Below are 15,995 nucleotides of genomic sequence, written 5' to 3'. Positions count from 1 at the left end.
CAACTTAATAAATAAATATATATATATATTTATATATATTCTATATATCCGCCATATAAGCTATATACTATTTACCTCTCGTAATCATTTAGTAGCCTTAGACTCCAATAAACTACTATCTCCTAGCATCCGCTCTTAACTTAACTTAAACTGCAGCTTAGAACTTCTATTTCCTCTTGCCAATTCTATATCTCTTTAGCTCGAACTGTCTCGTATATAGCTGCTCTATATAAAATATATATAGCATAGTTTTTTGATTCTAACGCTCGCAAAAATTCAAGCTGAAAAACTTCTTAACCTACTTAAAACTATACTCTGTACTCCCAAAACCTAATACTATTACTACTACTACTACTACTACTCCTGCTACTACCAACTAAATACTACTACTACTACTACTATTTTCACCCACCTTCTTACTAGCTATCTCTCTGCTTTTTGTAATTAACAATTTATTCTCCCAGAAAATATATATGAAATTATGTACTGCAAAGCGTAGCAAAAACTCCCTTGGCGCTGCCGCAGATGGATACACACCAAAGCAAACTGAAATGAAAATGAACTGAATCTGAATCTGAAAACATTTTGTTGATCGAAAAGATTGCAAAAGAGATTTCTGTATCAACTGCCGAATCTTAATTCATACTCCTTCTGTTCTGAGCAGTCCAATCGAATCTAGTTTAAATTAGCCAAATCTTAGTCGAAATATTCAATATATATCATTGTAAAGCATCAAAATGACAGATGAGACTTCCTTAGTACTTTATGCTGTGCTTAGAGCTCTTACACATAAACACACACACTCACACACTCACACACATCGCACTCATACTCAGCCACTGTTATCTATATAACTCATACCAATAAAACTCGAAACTCAGTCCCAACCACATACAATAAACCAGAGACCAAAAATTTGGCAGCATAATTTTGTGCTCTATATAACACACACTTATAGACAAGCATAACCCGGTCACACACACACTCAAACACACAGTCATACACACACTCACACTCTCACACCTATGCCAGGGACATTGCCATGTCCTATGCCCTACAGCTGGCAGGGCATTGTCGACAGCAGCATCCACATCCCAGTTTTCTGCACATGTGCGCTGCTAAGAGAGGCGAGAGTTCTCTCTTTTTCTCTCTCTCTCTCTGGCTGTCTCTCTGGAGCTTTTGTTCTCTGCCCAGCTGTCGGATAAAGTTTGAATGACACACGTTTAGCTGTCATTTAGTTGCAAGTTGTAACTAAATATTTAGTAGGAATTATTTACTAGATTTGCAGGACCCATAGATGAGCACACATCTCTGCACAACATTGTACTTAGCTCTAGGACTGTTTTTACTGAAAGAAGTCCTTGCATTATGCGAACCACTGTGCGCGCCAGAAGTTTCAGACCTATGAATCAAATAATAAAAATAACTTCTAACGCGCACAGTTGTTCTGTGCAATGGCGTCTAACGCGGCGTATACGCAATGTAGGATGCATTCACCCATACAATTCGCATTAAAAGCACAACTAGAACAACGCCAACAACAACAACACAACAGTAACAACAAAGAAAACGAGCGGCTTTCATGTTTCGTCATTTTAATTTTCCATAGTTGAAATTAATTATTATAGAATCGGCCTGAAGTCAACATAAAAATAACTAAACTAAAAATCTGAAATCTATTCTGCTGTCCACCATCTCGATCTTTCTCGCTCTCTGTCTCTTTCGCTACAACTCTCTCTCTCTCTCTCTCGCTCTCTCTCTCTCTGACTCTCTCGCTGTCTCTGTCTAACTGTCTAAGCTATGCCATCATTATAAGCCATTAAATACTCAACTACTACAACAAAAAAAAACTAAGAAACTAAGAACAAACAACAAAAGAATACAACAAAAAAAATTTGCTCATATACGTACCGTCTTTCTTTCCGTTTTTCTGTATCTTCTACCGTTTTGTTTTCGTACTCCTTAATGTTATGTTTTTCTGTTTTTGTTTTGTTGTGTGTGTTTCCACCATTTTGGGTTCCCTTTTTCCGTTGGTTCGTTGCCTTTGGTTCCCCTTTCGTGTGTATTGTTTGTTTGTTTTTTAGTCAGTGCATCCGAAGACGAAGAGCGCCTGGTGCGTGACCTCTTTCGAGGCTACAATAAACTCATACGACCCGTACAAAATATGACACAAAAAGTTGGAGTAAGATTTGGTTTGGCGTTCGTACAGCTAATCAATGTCGTAAGTGTTATCTAATCAAACAAAAAAAACAAAACAAAACCAAAACTAAAATAATTAATTCAAAATTAAGAAAAAAAAAATATATATAATACTTACTAAAAATCACAAGTATTAGCAAATTTAACAATAAAAAAAAATACTAACTTTAGTAGCGTGTAACTAACTGTACTTACGAGTTCTGTTCACAAATTCTTGAGTTTTGTTGCTGCCACAAAGCACGCACAGTGGCCGCAGCCACGCCCCCCATTCCCCCATTTCCCCATCCTGAGGGATGTCGGATTAGGGAGGCTTGGTGTTTGCGATCAGTGGGCGTGGTAGCCGCCAGCCATTTTCAGTTTCGATTATGCTTTGTAAATACTTAATTACACGTGTTGTCTTGACTTGTAATTTGTATGTTTGTAGTGAAACTTCATGCCTAGCATTTTATACGAATACTAACTCTAAAAATAAGCAAGCATATTAATTAAACATTGCATAAACAACAATTTAACAAGAACATAGATATTAAACTTACTAACTTACTTACTTACTTACAATATTGCGATACAAATGCAAATAATGACTTAACTACCTTCCCACCCGCTCTCTCAATATATATTTCTGTCAAATATTCGTTACGATTCGATTCAAATTCGAATCATCAAATACCATATCGATATCGATATCGATATCTCTGATATACCACCATCACCAAACCACCAAACCACCAAACCACCACCACCACAACCAACCACCATCATCACCACAAAAAAAATCAAAAAAAAAAATCGAAAAAAATCGAAAAAAAAATTCAAAACTGAACAATTGAAACCAAGAATGAGAAAAATCAAATTATGAAATCAAACGTTTGGTTACGTTTGGTTTGGTACGACTATCAGCTACAGTGGGATGAGGCTGACTACGGCGGTATCGGGGTGCTGCGGCTGCCTCCGGATAAGGTTTGGAAGCCGGACATTGTGCTCTTCAATAAGTGAGTAAATGGCTTTACCTATGTAACTCTACTGACTCTCCAAAAAAAATAGACTCTCCACTCTCTCTCTGCCTCTTTCTCTCTCTCTCTGAACACTCTGTTAAAGTAGGCGTCAAAGTTTTTTCATGTTAATGATAACAGTTACTAATATAAAATTTCTGTTTTTGAATTTAGCGCCGATGGCAACTATGAGGTGCGCTACAAATCCAACGTGCTCATCTATCCCACGGGGGAGGTGCTTTGGGTACCGCCCGCGATTTATCAGAGCTCCTGCACCATCGATGTCACCTACTTCCCCTTCGATCAGCAGACTTGTATCATGAAGTTCGGCTCCTGGACCTTTAATGGCGATCAAGTGTCGCTGGCTCTCTATAACAATAAGAACTTTGTGGATCTGTCGGATTACTGGAAATCGGGTACTTGGGATATTATCGAAGTGCCCGCCTATCTGAATGTTTACGAGGGAGACAGCAATCATCCGACAGAGACGGACATTACATTTTACATAATCATTAGACGCAAAACTCTGTTCTACACGGTCAACTTGATTCTGCCCACGGTATTGATTTCATTCCTCTGCGTGCTCGTCTTTTATTTGCCCGCCGAGGCCGGCGAAAAGGTGAGTTGGGGTCAATTTCGATATGTTTTCGATGATTTCTTAAGTATGTATGTTGTTTGTTTTGACAAACCGGATTCAATGGCTAGGTCACGCTGGGCATTAGTATTCTGCTGTCACTGGTTGTGTTCCTGTTGCTGGTGTCGAAGATTCTGCCACCCACATCGCTGGTGCTGCCGCTGATCGCCAAGTATCTGCTGTTCACCTTCATCATGAACACGGTCTCCATTCTGGTCACCGTCATCATTATCAATTGGAATTTCCGTGGTCCGCGCACACATCGCATGCCAATGTGGATACGCTCCGTTTTCCTGCATTATCTGCCCGCCTTTCTGTTCATGAAGCGTCCGCGCAAGACACGCCTCCGCTGGATGATGGAAATGCCCGGCATGAGCATGCCAGCACATCCCCATCCCTCGTATGGTTCCCCCGCCGAGTTGCCCAAGCATATCAGCGCAATTGGCGGCAAGCAGTCCAAAATGGAGGTCATGGAATTGTCGGATCTGCATCATCCCAATTGCAAGATCAATCGCAAGGTGAACAGTGGCGCCGAGTTGGGTCTTGGCGATGGTTGTCGCCGTGAAAGTGAGTCCTCCGATTCCATCTTGCTCTCCCCGGAGGCCAGCAAGGCCACCGAGGCAGTGGAGTTCATTGCCGAGCATCTGCGTAACGAGGATCTCTACATACAAGTGAGTAGTTAAAGCAACTTAAAGTAGATCGGTGTAAATGCATTTATATGATTTATTAGACTCGCGAGGATTGGAAGTACGTGGCAATGGTCATCGATCGCTTGCAGCTTTATATCTTCTTCATTGTGACCACAGCCGGCACTGTTGGTATTCTTATGGATGCGCCACATATCTTCGAGTACGTTGATCAGGATCGCATTATTGAGATCTATCGTGGAAAGTAAAGGAATATCCCTAATTCTTCCAATTGGACAAAAACTAAGCAAAAGGTTAAACATTGCAAAAGGCAACAATAAAACATTAAACGAAAACATTTAAGCGGATTTTTAGATTTTAATAATGACAATTAGAAAAAAAAATATTTCGAAACGAAACGAAACGAAATGATTGGCAAATTGGCTAATTTAAACTTAGGGCTAGCAGCAATTCAAGTTAAATACAAATAACAAAAATAATTATCCGATGCATAACAAACACAGAAATTGAACTAAAGCTTCACATTTAGGTATAGAAATCATTCAAATGAAATTCACAAACAAAAGTTTATTGAAACAAAAAGCAAAAGCAAAGTCAACTAGTGGAATTGTGAAATGTATTTTTATTTTAAAATAATATATATTTAGTTTAAGTGCAATAAACAATGATAACTTTAAAGACAGACAGTATTTGCAATTTGTTATGTTTAGAGAATTAAGTAAACCAATTTAAAAGTAATAAATAAGTTAAAAAATAACTAAATTAAATTTGTAAGTGCTTCACATCTAGCAAAATGATAATGAAAATGCGAAAAACCAAAAACCACACACACACACACACACACACAACAAACCTGTAGACAGTACACCACAGCTAAAAGACAACACAGAAAACTAAAAAAGAAACTAATAAAAATGCAAAGTTAATAAATGAAAAATACAAAACAGAGTCTGAGCTTAAAACTGGCTCAGAGCATTGCGCATACGCCGCGTAACACGCCAGGCTAATTGGCTTATTAATTAATTGATATTGGCATTTATCTGGCTAGGTATTTATGTGATTGCTGCCAATTTAAATGAGTTTCGATTGTTCCACTGCCATAAATCGCATATATACATATCTATATCTCTATAAATATCTATTGGAATGCACATGTTGCACTTGTGACTCAGCAGACGTTCGCTCTTTATTATATAAGATCTATGAATCTTTAGATCTTTGGCACGATTTCGTTCGTTGTCAGATTATGATTGGATATGTCGAAAAATATGCAAATCTCAACCTAAGTATTTCGCACATTAATCACCTCTGTTGACTGCCCACGCGTTGCCCGTGGTGTGAATTCTGTCAGCTCACTCAGTCGGTAGCAATGATTAAATTTGCATAAACAACAAGTTGATAAGCTTGATAAGTTCCTGGTTAACACTTTTGACCAAGCTTTCAGTCAGCAACCAGGGCCAGCATTCAGGTATAATAAAAAACCCTAAGCGCTAAAAAAAACTAACTAGTACGCGTTGTTATTGACTTACAATCGACGTTGATTACCAGCAGCAGCAGCAACAACAACAAGTACAACATCCAACAACAACTACAACTACAACTACAACTACAACTAACAAAGGTTGCAGCATCACGACGACGATGAGACAACTGAGCCGACCGAGTGTCTCTCACGTCTCCGACTCGCGTCTGAGCCAAAAGTCGTCGGCTGAGACTCGAAAAGCTGGCTCAAAAATTCAGCCAGCTCGCTTAGGGGCTGCTCTGGTATAAATTCGCCAAGGGAGAACATTTGGGCATCATTCGATTTTCTGATTTTGCAACGAAGACGTCGCTGGCTCCGTCGTCCAGTCGTTCAGTCGTCCAGTTGTCGATAGATACAAATTGTCGTGTTGTGCTCAAACCGGTAAACAGTTCAATTTCATCTCGTCTCGTTCAATACGAGAGTTGTGTCTCTGTGTTTGTGTGTGTGTGTGCGAGTTTTTCATTTGGAAAAACTGTGAAAATTCGCGCTCTGTTTTGGGTTATCGATTTAGCCAACATGGTGAGTGTCTGTGCCGCAATGAAATGGATTTAAATCTGCCCGCGCATTGACTTGAAATTTTAACTGTGCTTGTTGTTGTTCTTCCTCATCTCGCAGCGCTTTTTACTGCCTCTGGTGGCGCTGCTGGCTGCCTCTGGGGTCTATGCGGATGTCTCGCATCTGGACACGGATTTGCAGGAGGATGGTTACCATTACAAGCAGCCCTCGCAACCGTTTCCGCCTCCGCCCTCGGGCAATGGCATTGAGGACTCTGGCGTGATATTTGGACCGCCTCCATCAGCGCCTGGGCCATCTTATGGACCACCTCAGACTCAGCCACCACGGCCGCAGCCTCAGCCTCAGCCCACGGCTCCTGGACCTTCTTACGAACCTCCTCAGACTCAGCCTCCACGTCCTCGGCCAACGGCTCCTGCTCCTTCCTATGGACCTCCTCAGCCGCAACCAACACGTCCACAGCCTACCGTTCCGGCTCCGTCTTACGGACCTCCGCAGACTCAACCACCTCGTCCTCAGCCCACGGTTCCGGCTCCTTCCTATGGACCTCCTCAAACGCAGCCACCTCGTCCACAGCCTCAGCCTCAGCCGACGGCTCCTGGACCTTCTTATGGACCTCCTCAGACGCAGCCTCCACGTCCTCAGCCTACGGCTCCAGCACCTTCCTATGGACCACCTCAAACGCAACCACCACGTCCACAGCCAACGGTTCCGGCACCGTCTTATGGACCTCCTCAGACTCAACCACCGCGTCCACAGCCTACGCCTCCTGCTCCTTCTTATGGACCTCCACAGACGCAACCGCCACGTCCGGAAACTCGCCCGCCACCAGCCGGTCCGGAATACCTGCCTCCCGATCAACCTCAGCCACCTAAACCTCGTCCAACTTCCCGTCCAGCACCACCAGCTCAGCGACCTGAATACGGCCCACCACCACCAACCCAGCCAGAGCCACCACGCCCACAGCAACCGGGCGCGGAGTATTTACCTCCTTCTGGCCCACCATCCGGACCTCCAGCACCGCCCACATATCAACCACGTCCCCCAGCACCACCAGCAACAGGTCCAAGCTATGGTCCACCGCCTTCCAGTCCGCCTGCACCGCCCACATATCAACCTCGTCCACCTCCATCTGGACCCCCAGCACCACCCACGTATCAGCCACGCCCACCAGCACCACCAGCTCCTCCAGCACCTACTCCCAGCTATGGTCCTCCTCCTAGTCCACCTGCACCGCCCACATATCAGCCGCGTCCGCCAGCACCACCAGCACCACCAGCACAAACCCCCAGCTATGAGCCACCAGCAGGTCCCACATACCAGCCACGCCCACCAGCACCACCAGCAGGTCCCACATACCAGCCACGCCCACCAACACCGCCCGCACCACCAGCACCAACTCCCGGCTATGTTCCTCCGCCATCGAGTCCACCAGCAGGACCCACATATCAGCCACGTCCGCCTGCACCACCAGCACCACCCACCCAAGGCTATCCGGAGCCGGAACCCACCGATGCTGGCTCACTGGGTCCCGATGGTTACAACTACAACAAACCTGCCAAGCCATTTACCTTCTAGGTTTTGGCCACATCACATACTCGTATTTGCATACTTAGGATCGATATAGCCTAAGGCATTCCAAGTAATTTTGAACCACTTGCTGCCCTCCCCCCCGCCTTACTTTTAGGTACATTGTAATGAATCTATTGTAAATCGTCGTTTCAAAATAAAGAGAATTCTACACCGAAACCAATTAACTCGACGACTTGATAGATTGCATTGCCAGATTGTGCACTTGACCAACGTGCAACTGTTGCCACTGTTGGCAGTTGACCTTCTGTGGCGTCAGCTCAGTTCTGACAACCTGTTGACGCGTTCCAAGATATATTGTGACGGTCATTAGCGCCGGCAGATGCCACCACAACCAAATATCAGCGGTTCAAGTGCAATAAACAGCAGTCGCCGGCCGGCTAGCAAGCGAGTTATGAATAGATGCACTGAGAAAAATGCAGGCATACTTATTAAAGAAATTCCAATAAAAACATTGATAAACTTAGATAAACTGCAGGAAGTTTAAAGACAGTTTTGACCATGCTAATTACTAAAATATTTTTAATTAATTTTAAAAAAATGCACTCAATTATGTTACATTTAATTTTCTCAGTGTAAAGAAACATGTTTTATGCCTATTTTGGCAATTATCTTTCCCATTTTAGTTGAAATCTCCTCAGCTGTCATTCTTCTAACATTGTAAGTAATTTTCGTTTTGAGTGTAATGTTGGAGTCAGAGGTTGAGCTCTCCGGTAGGTCAAATCAATCACCGGAGTATAGTCATAAATCAAGCCACAGTTGCACAGGGATCCAAGCAATAGAAATCAACACCGGCAAACAAGCGGAAATTCCGTGAGCGTCAAGCAGCCGTGAATGTGTTCTCAGGCGGGCTGTTTGTTTTAAATGCTTAGTATTTTTCTAGTATATAAATTCATAAATCCATATGTCCATAATGGCTATTGAAACGCACATAACGATTCGAATTGCAGCCATAGATTGCCATAGATGGAGATGCATTCAAGGTGCCTTCGCAGTCATCGATCGATCGTCTCGGCCAAAATCAATATGAGCGTAGAAGCTGACGTTGACGACTTGTCGACGACTCAATTCCCACAAGCTGTCAGTCAGTCAGTTAGTCCATCATTCATTTACTCAATATGTCAATCGCGCTTAGTCAATAAATTGAGCTGCTGCTGCTGCTGGAGCGATTGCTGCCGATGAGGCTGCTTCATTAGGCCCAAAAAGTGCAACTTCAACTGCAACTGCAACAGGTTAAGCAATGATTTTTTTTTAGTTTTGCCATGTCTTAGATGGGCTTAGAGGGCTCAGCTACTTACTAATTACATAAGCATTTACTTACGGCCTTCGATTTGACTGTGACTGAGAGCTGCAGCTGGACACGACTGCTGTCGGTGGAGTCAGTGGTGTCGGTGGTGTCGGTGGTGTTAGTTGAAGACACGCGCCCTTCGTCGCGACCCACTGCATTGCTTTTGATTAACGTCTTAACGAGTGTGTCTTGGGTGTGATTTATGGATTTTTTGTTGCTATTTGACTGACCTGCAGCTGCAACCTGATGCCGCGCTTGACGCTGGCGTTTTTTGCTTGATTTATGATTACAGCATTTCAGATTTTTTGGCATGTCTAAAGATTCGGCACGCATTGTCCGCTTCATTGTTGTTACTTGATTAGGTTGAGCTTCATTTCATTTCATTTCATTTGTTTTGGCTTAGGGTAGAACAAGTTCATTAGTTGAACGCCTGATGACCTTATCGAATTCTATGTAACGAAACGACAAAGCAAACCAAAGTATGACAGATTCACAGCTTCATCCATCCGGGTGTAATTTCCCAAACAAGTTATTCATATTCCGGAATAGCCTGAGACTTAAACAACACGCAAATGTAAATACAAGTATAAATATTAAATAATTTAAGCAACAAAAAAATAGATGAATGTACATGCTTATACATCTATATATATATTTTTTTATTTTCTGCTTTAACAAATTGTTGTTGTAGTCTGGCCGGCGGCGAAATGTTTTTATCTCATCTTAAAAAATTCTTAAATTTCTTGAATCTTAATTTTGACATCTAATCAAAAATATTAACTAACAAATTATAATTATGACTTAATCGACAGCGTTCAGTAAAGTCTTTCAGCTTGTTTGCCTGATTTATGGCAGTGCCAAGAAGTCATCGTCATGATTTCTAATGACGCATACGCAATGTTGCCCTGCAGCTAAACTCCACTTCTGTACGAGTAGTTTGCACTGGGGCAACGCCTCTTGTAAATCAATCAGAGGCGAAATTGCCCTTGGCACAGTTGATCGTAATGTTTGTTGCTTGTTTTCTAAAATTTAGATGCTGGCATGAGAAAAAAAAACAAAAAAAAAAATCAAAGCTAGGTGTGTACAAAAAAAAGCAACAACAATGGTAGCAGAAGCAACGCACTTTACATTATTTCTATTTTTTTTTGAGCAAACATTGCGTATGATGATTTGTGTAGACGGCTCAGGTCAAAAGAAATATGAAGCAGTCCGTTCATCTGAACGGACAGTTGCCCACAAAAAACTTGTCTGAAAAACCAACCACGCATGAAAACTATTATCTCAATCATGCTTGCATCAAATTATTTGCGCAAGCGAATGATGTGGCTGCTGATCTGTTGCCCTAAGTAGTGCTTTAAAAATATCAAAAATAATGTATTAAATAAAGTTTCAAAGACTGTTGCATACTTTTAGCTGCCAGAGACATTAATTTAACAGCACTAAAAAAACTGCTGCATACTTTTAGCTGTAGTTAATTGTTTAGAATTTAAATTACAAAAACCATTCACCCTGCCGCTTAGATGTAAGAGGGCGGTGTATGTCCATTGCATTCTGCCAATATGGCTTTATGGAATACAGATTTGGGGAATCGCAGCCAAATCTAATTATAAGCGTATCCAGGTACTGCAGAATCGGATACTACGCAACATAACAGACTGTCCCTGGTACGTGCGCGGTACCACACTCCATAGAGACCTCAATCTGCATACTGTGGAAGAGCAGATTGGAAGGCACACAAGTCGATACAATGACAGATTGTTGAGACACCGCAGCCTACTTGCCAGACGACTACTGCCTGCTCGACCTTTAAGGCGTCTTAAACGGCAAGGCTTTGCCAAGACATTTGAACAACGATAAAATATATCCTACTTATATAAAGAATCCTCATACTGAACTATGAGGTTTGGTCTATTTTTTAATGTTCCATCCATGTGTTGTTAAGGTACATTTTATGTTGTACAGGTTCTACACTTAATAATAATAAAAAAAAAAAAAAAAAAAAAAAAAAAAACCATTGCATACTTTTAGTTGCTAACTTTATAAGCTTTAGGTTTGTCTCTCGGCTGAACTTTTGAGTAAGTTCTTAAATTCTTGCTGTTTACAAAATGTTTCAAGTATTCGTTTCAGTTTTACTTAAAGTTAAAGAAAATTAAAAAGATATATTTATGAAATCAAATGATAACAAGTTAACACAAAGTCTAATTTAACCCCGTGAATTTTAGCATCTATTTTTGGCAAGGTTTTAAGTTTAAGTGGCTGCCCACGTAATGTTTATCTATTTTTGGCATAGCTAATAGTCAAGTTGATGTTAGTTCATTTGCAAGCTTCAACTTCCTTATCCGATTCCAATTGATCAATATTGCATGTAATTTCCCCCACACTTCTTGACGCATTATCTTAAAATTAATCAATAGTTTAATAGACGTTTAACAACTATTAACCTTCTGAGCGTTCAAGTGATTGCAAATAAATCAAAATTATGCAAAATCGCGCAAAAAAATCGTTTCTAAGTAGCAGCAACAACATCAGTAACAACATCGACAACAAACACAAAAACTCAAACAATTGACAGCCGCGATTTATGAATTATAAGCGAAGCGCGAACAAAATCGTTTAGCTGCTGAAATTGGCAATTATTTGTTGCCATTCCCGACTCGTGGACAACAGTCTCAGATAGCGGCTTATTAGTTGGCTTAGCCTTTGTTTAAAAATATCATAGATTTTTGGCACTTTTTGAATGATGGGAGATGTTATTTGAAGCGAAGCAGCGGCCTCTCTTGTAATTGATTTCATATTGTTTTGAGGCTCAAACGATTTCCATAATATCAAGGCACACTTTGTTGGATATTTAGTTTCAATTAAAAGCTTACAATGAAGCAGATCATTGACTTAATTTTTTTTTTTTGTTGACTATGCCATTCATAATGCCTCTGGGCGGCTTTGTCACGCAAATGTTGTTCATTTGGGACCATTAAATGCTGATGATGGTGACCAGTGACTACTGGCAGGAAACCGTAGACAGCAAACTGTGGATTATGGACTGCAGACTGTTGATTGCGGACTGCGCTTTTTGTGAGCGTGAATCAATTAACGGCACGTCAATGTCCGTACTGTGTCTCGGGGTCTGTGAGACGCAACTGGAACTGGCTGACAATGTGGGTCGTGTGTTGTGAGGGCCCCTTGGCTGTCAGACACTTGTCAAGCAAATCCATAATACGTGTCAAACACATCAACACATCCAACAATGTTGGAAGTCACAAGCTTGAAAATGCAAATGAAACAGCGAAACCTAAAGAAACCAAAATTAAATTATCCAATGTTTACAATCTCTTTACAAATTTTAACCTTGGCCTTACCACAAAACACACATACACACAATCACATTTAGGCAGCAACAGCAGCATCATATTCAAGTCATTTATAAGATGCACACACAAAACAAATGACAACAAAGCCACTCGCCAAATAAAGCGCAACAAACGGCATCCAATTCGAAACAATGTCAGACCAGCTACTTAACACACACACACACACATACATAAACACGCGCTATAGATCTTTACAGTAAAAATTAGCTGGGCCATTGACTTGACTAAGATTAGAACTTTACAGCCCCGATCTTGGCCAGACACAGTGGCGAGACTGTGGCGAGAACCTTTTGTCTTGGACTCAACCACGTCACGTGCCAGCTCAGCGATGCTCTTAGCCACAGTTCAGTGAAACGGGTTCTAATGCGATGCCCATTAGACAGCAGAAGATTGAAACTAAAGATGCTAACAGATATACATATACACACGAACAGATTCATTTGCATTTGTGCAAATTAACTTGAATGGCATATAAATATAAACATTTAAATCAACAAGTTTTGTTCCAACTCTCTGCTACCACTAAGTGCTAGCCGGGCTAACAACAACAACAAGAGCAGCTAGCAGCTAGAACGAGTTGCTTTTTATGGTGGACTTATGGCATATTATGTATAAAGCGATAACCATCAGTGTCAGTTCTTGTTTGACTATGAACTAGATTTGTCACCAGCGCCCAAAATATGAATGAACACTCGAATGACGGATTTGAATTTTAATGCGCTCTTCTACGAAACTAAAAAAATATAATAAAAATAAAATGTCAGCAAAACATACTACTTAACTGAATTTGAAAGGTTTAAGCCAGCTAGTTATATAATAAATAACTTACTTCAGAAGAACACCGCTTTGAATTTAATCAAGCTACTTAAAGAAACAGTAATATCCACAGAGTCTTTTGCTAAAGCCTTCTTGCATTATTAGAACATGTTCTATATTAAGACTCTAGTTCAATGAAGCCCTCAAAAAGGCTTGCCATTTAAATAAACACATTTAAAATCTGATCTCAATTCTATTATTTTAATTAAATAAATATTATGAATAATAATAAGCTTCACAGAATTAAGCAAAGTTTAAACAGCCAGCTCAATCAAATTACGGCACGAGCCAACTACAAAAAATAATACTAGAAAAAATAAAAAAGGTGCCAAAGTGTCTAAGCCAAATTGTTTAACGTTTTGGTCATAGATATGTCGCTGTATGTGCGAATTAATTTAGCCAACGGCCAGCTAACACTATAATTATTATTTTTTATTGTACGTATACATATATATATTTGTTTGTTAAATAACGATTAGATAGAGCTAGACGCTTGGTTGAAGTTCTATGATGTTCGATCAGTTTCAGACCAATTTGCATAATGAATTCTGTGCTGCTAATTAAATGTTAACATCTTTAAGCGCTTTCACACAGCGCGTGTCTAATTTAATATTCTAGCTCCAGAAATGAGAACGGGAATAGAAATAGCTATGACATTTAATAAAACGATAATGGGTAATCAATTTGCATTTATAAGATATGGAAAACATGACAAAATGATAGCAGAACAAACTGACTAATGTTTAGGTCAATTGAGCCCTGATAAAGTGAAACAAAATCGAAACAAGTTCAATCATTAATTGTGGCTAAATGCGAGTTGTGATTAGCTAAATGCGGAGGCGGAAATAATGTGTAGCAACATTTGTTTATTTGCCTGAGCAGCCATTTAAATAAAATTTATTGAAGTAGTTATAAATCATTCGAGTGCTCAACATTCTATGCGTCTCTCTGTCTATTTATCTGTCTGCCTCTCTATCTGTCTGTACGATAGATGCCTATATTTTTATGCCAGCCATAACAACTGCTTTATGAGCAAAGAATCTTTGCCGAGAAACGGAAGCTTCAACAGATGAATCTTGCAAATATTTCTTTAAGGGAACAAAATATTCGGATTGTCTTAGATTTTGTTATACTTTTGCCATAATTAATTGAATATTTATTATGCTAATGCGACCGCTGACTCTTGACTACGCGGTTGGTGAATGTGCGGAAGCACGTCAGTTATTTACGATTCATTGTTTCGACACTTGACAAAATAACTTTTAAATGAATGACAGGAATGACTATTTGTCTGTGTATTTTTTTTTGTGGGTAGGCCAAACTCTGGTATGCATACGCTTGTCAAATAAATAGATGTTGGCTAATTCAGAGGCAAAGAATTTTAAATGCTACTAAAGTACCCAAGGCCAGCTACTGCTTTGGCTGCTGCCTGCAACATGATTCAAATTGTGCAATTTTTGCAGCTTGTTTTTATTTATGAGTTTAAGTTATTGTGAATTTATGCTAAAGATCGCAGCGCAGTGTTAACCTAGCAACTTAATTTGGCATTGCGCATACGCATTGTGTGCCGCCTCGTTTGACTTTTAACAATAACAAAAAGAAGCATTGCCATGCGTCGATTGAAATGTCAAAGAAAGAAGAAACAACACCTCCATATCGTGTATGGACAATAGAGCACCGCTCGATGTCTTTGCTCAGCCATGCAAATTTATCATTATTTTGTTTTCTTAGTATTTACAAACTCATTCAAATGCTAAACAAACCGGCAGCCAGAGAACGAGGCGTGTCTTTAATCGTTCGATCGCTGTGCGATAATTTTCAGACGTGGGAAACTTTTGTTAGGCACTTCCAAATATATTTCTTTATATTTGACTTAATGCTGCGTATTGTTCTTATCGCCAGATCGCATGTAAACGAGCCGAAAAACATGGCTTGGATAACAGGTCGTATACAGTATAATTGGAAATATTGTCACACCACACGCCACGCTTGGATCAATATAATTGAATAAGGCGTTGGTCGAGACAGTCACAAGGCACAAGGTTATTGGTACATTCTTATCGTGGCTTCTCGCTCAAAGTGTACACTTTTTAGTCAGCATTTAGTATGCCAAAAGTCTTAAGTGCGTTTAGCTAATGATGCGATACTTTTAAGCCCATAAATAAGCACAATTTTCGATTGCCGGCATTTAAGGTAATTTCCAACGTCGGCTCACGGCTTTTGATTCAATTTGTGATAGCATTTTTTGTGATTTGTTTTTACCTTCTTTTTTTACCGGTTCATTGGGGATTGTCCGTTGGTTCGACGATTGGACTATGCTAATTTGGCGACGACTTCATTTTCGGTTCCGGTGCGGCAACAAGTTGCCAAAAAGAAGAAAAGATGAAATGATCAACATATTGATTTTATATTGCCATAAACATAAA

General features: G+C 40.4%; 2 protein-coding genes across 3 annotated transcripts; both read left to right on the top strand.

Moving 5' to 3' along the window:
- Nucleotides 1–2,007: 2,007 nt before the first annotated feature.
- LOC117788033 (acetylcholine receptor subunit beta-like 1) lies at nucleotides 2,008–4,957 on the top strand. Of its 2 annotated transcripts, XM_034626689.1 has the most exons (5): nucleotides 2,008–2,221; nucleotides 3,037–3,191; nucleotides 3,366–3,810; nucleotides 3,897–4,496; nucleotides 4,556–4,957. In XM_034626689.1, the coding sequence occupies exons 1-5, from the start codon at nucleotides 2,165–2,167 to the stop codon at nucleotides 4,718–4,720; spliced, it is 1,422 nt and encodes a 473-aa protein (XP_034482580.1). In that variant the 5' UTR covers nucleotides 2,008–2,164; the 3' UTR covers nucleotides 4,721–4,957. The 2 variants fall into 2 exon arrangements, with proteins under 2 accessions (XP_034482580.1, XP_034482579.1); XM_034626688.1 differs by lacking the exon at nucleotides 2,008–2,221 and having other exon boundaries at nucleotides 3,005–3,191.
- A 1,322-nt stretch (nucleotides 4,958–6,279) lies between these two features.
- LOC117788757 (basic proline-rich protein) lies at nucleotides 6,280–8,264 on the top strand. The gene is made up of 2 exons (XM_034627620.1): nucleotides 6,280–6,513; nucleotides 6,610–8,264. Exons 1-2 carry the CDS (start codon nucleotides 6,511–6,513, stop codon nucleotides 8,083–8,085), a joined length of 1,479 nt encoding a protein of 492 aa, XP_034483511.1. The 5' UTR covers nucleotides 6,280–6,510; the 3' UTR covers nucleotides 8,086–8,264.
- The last annotated feature ends 7,731 nt before the right edge of the window (nucleotides 8,265–15,995 follow it).

Source organism: Drosophila innubila (genome assembly GCF_004354385.1).
Source record: "Drosophila innubila isolate TH190305 chromosome 3L unlocalized genomic scaffold, UK_Dinn_1.0 0_D_3L, whole genome shotgun sequence".
In the NCBI taxonomy this organism is placed as follows: domain Eukaryota; kingdom Metazoa; phylum Arthropoda; class Insecta; order Diptera; family Drosophilidae; genus Drosophila; species Drosophila innubila.
Note: the sequence above shows the minus strand (reverse complement) of the source record. Positions and strands in the feature narration are given on the sequence as shown.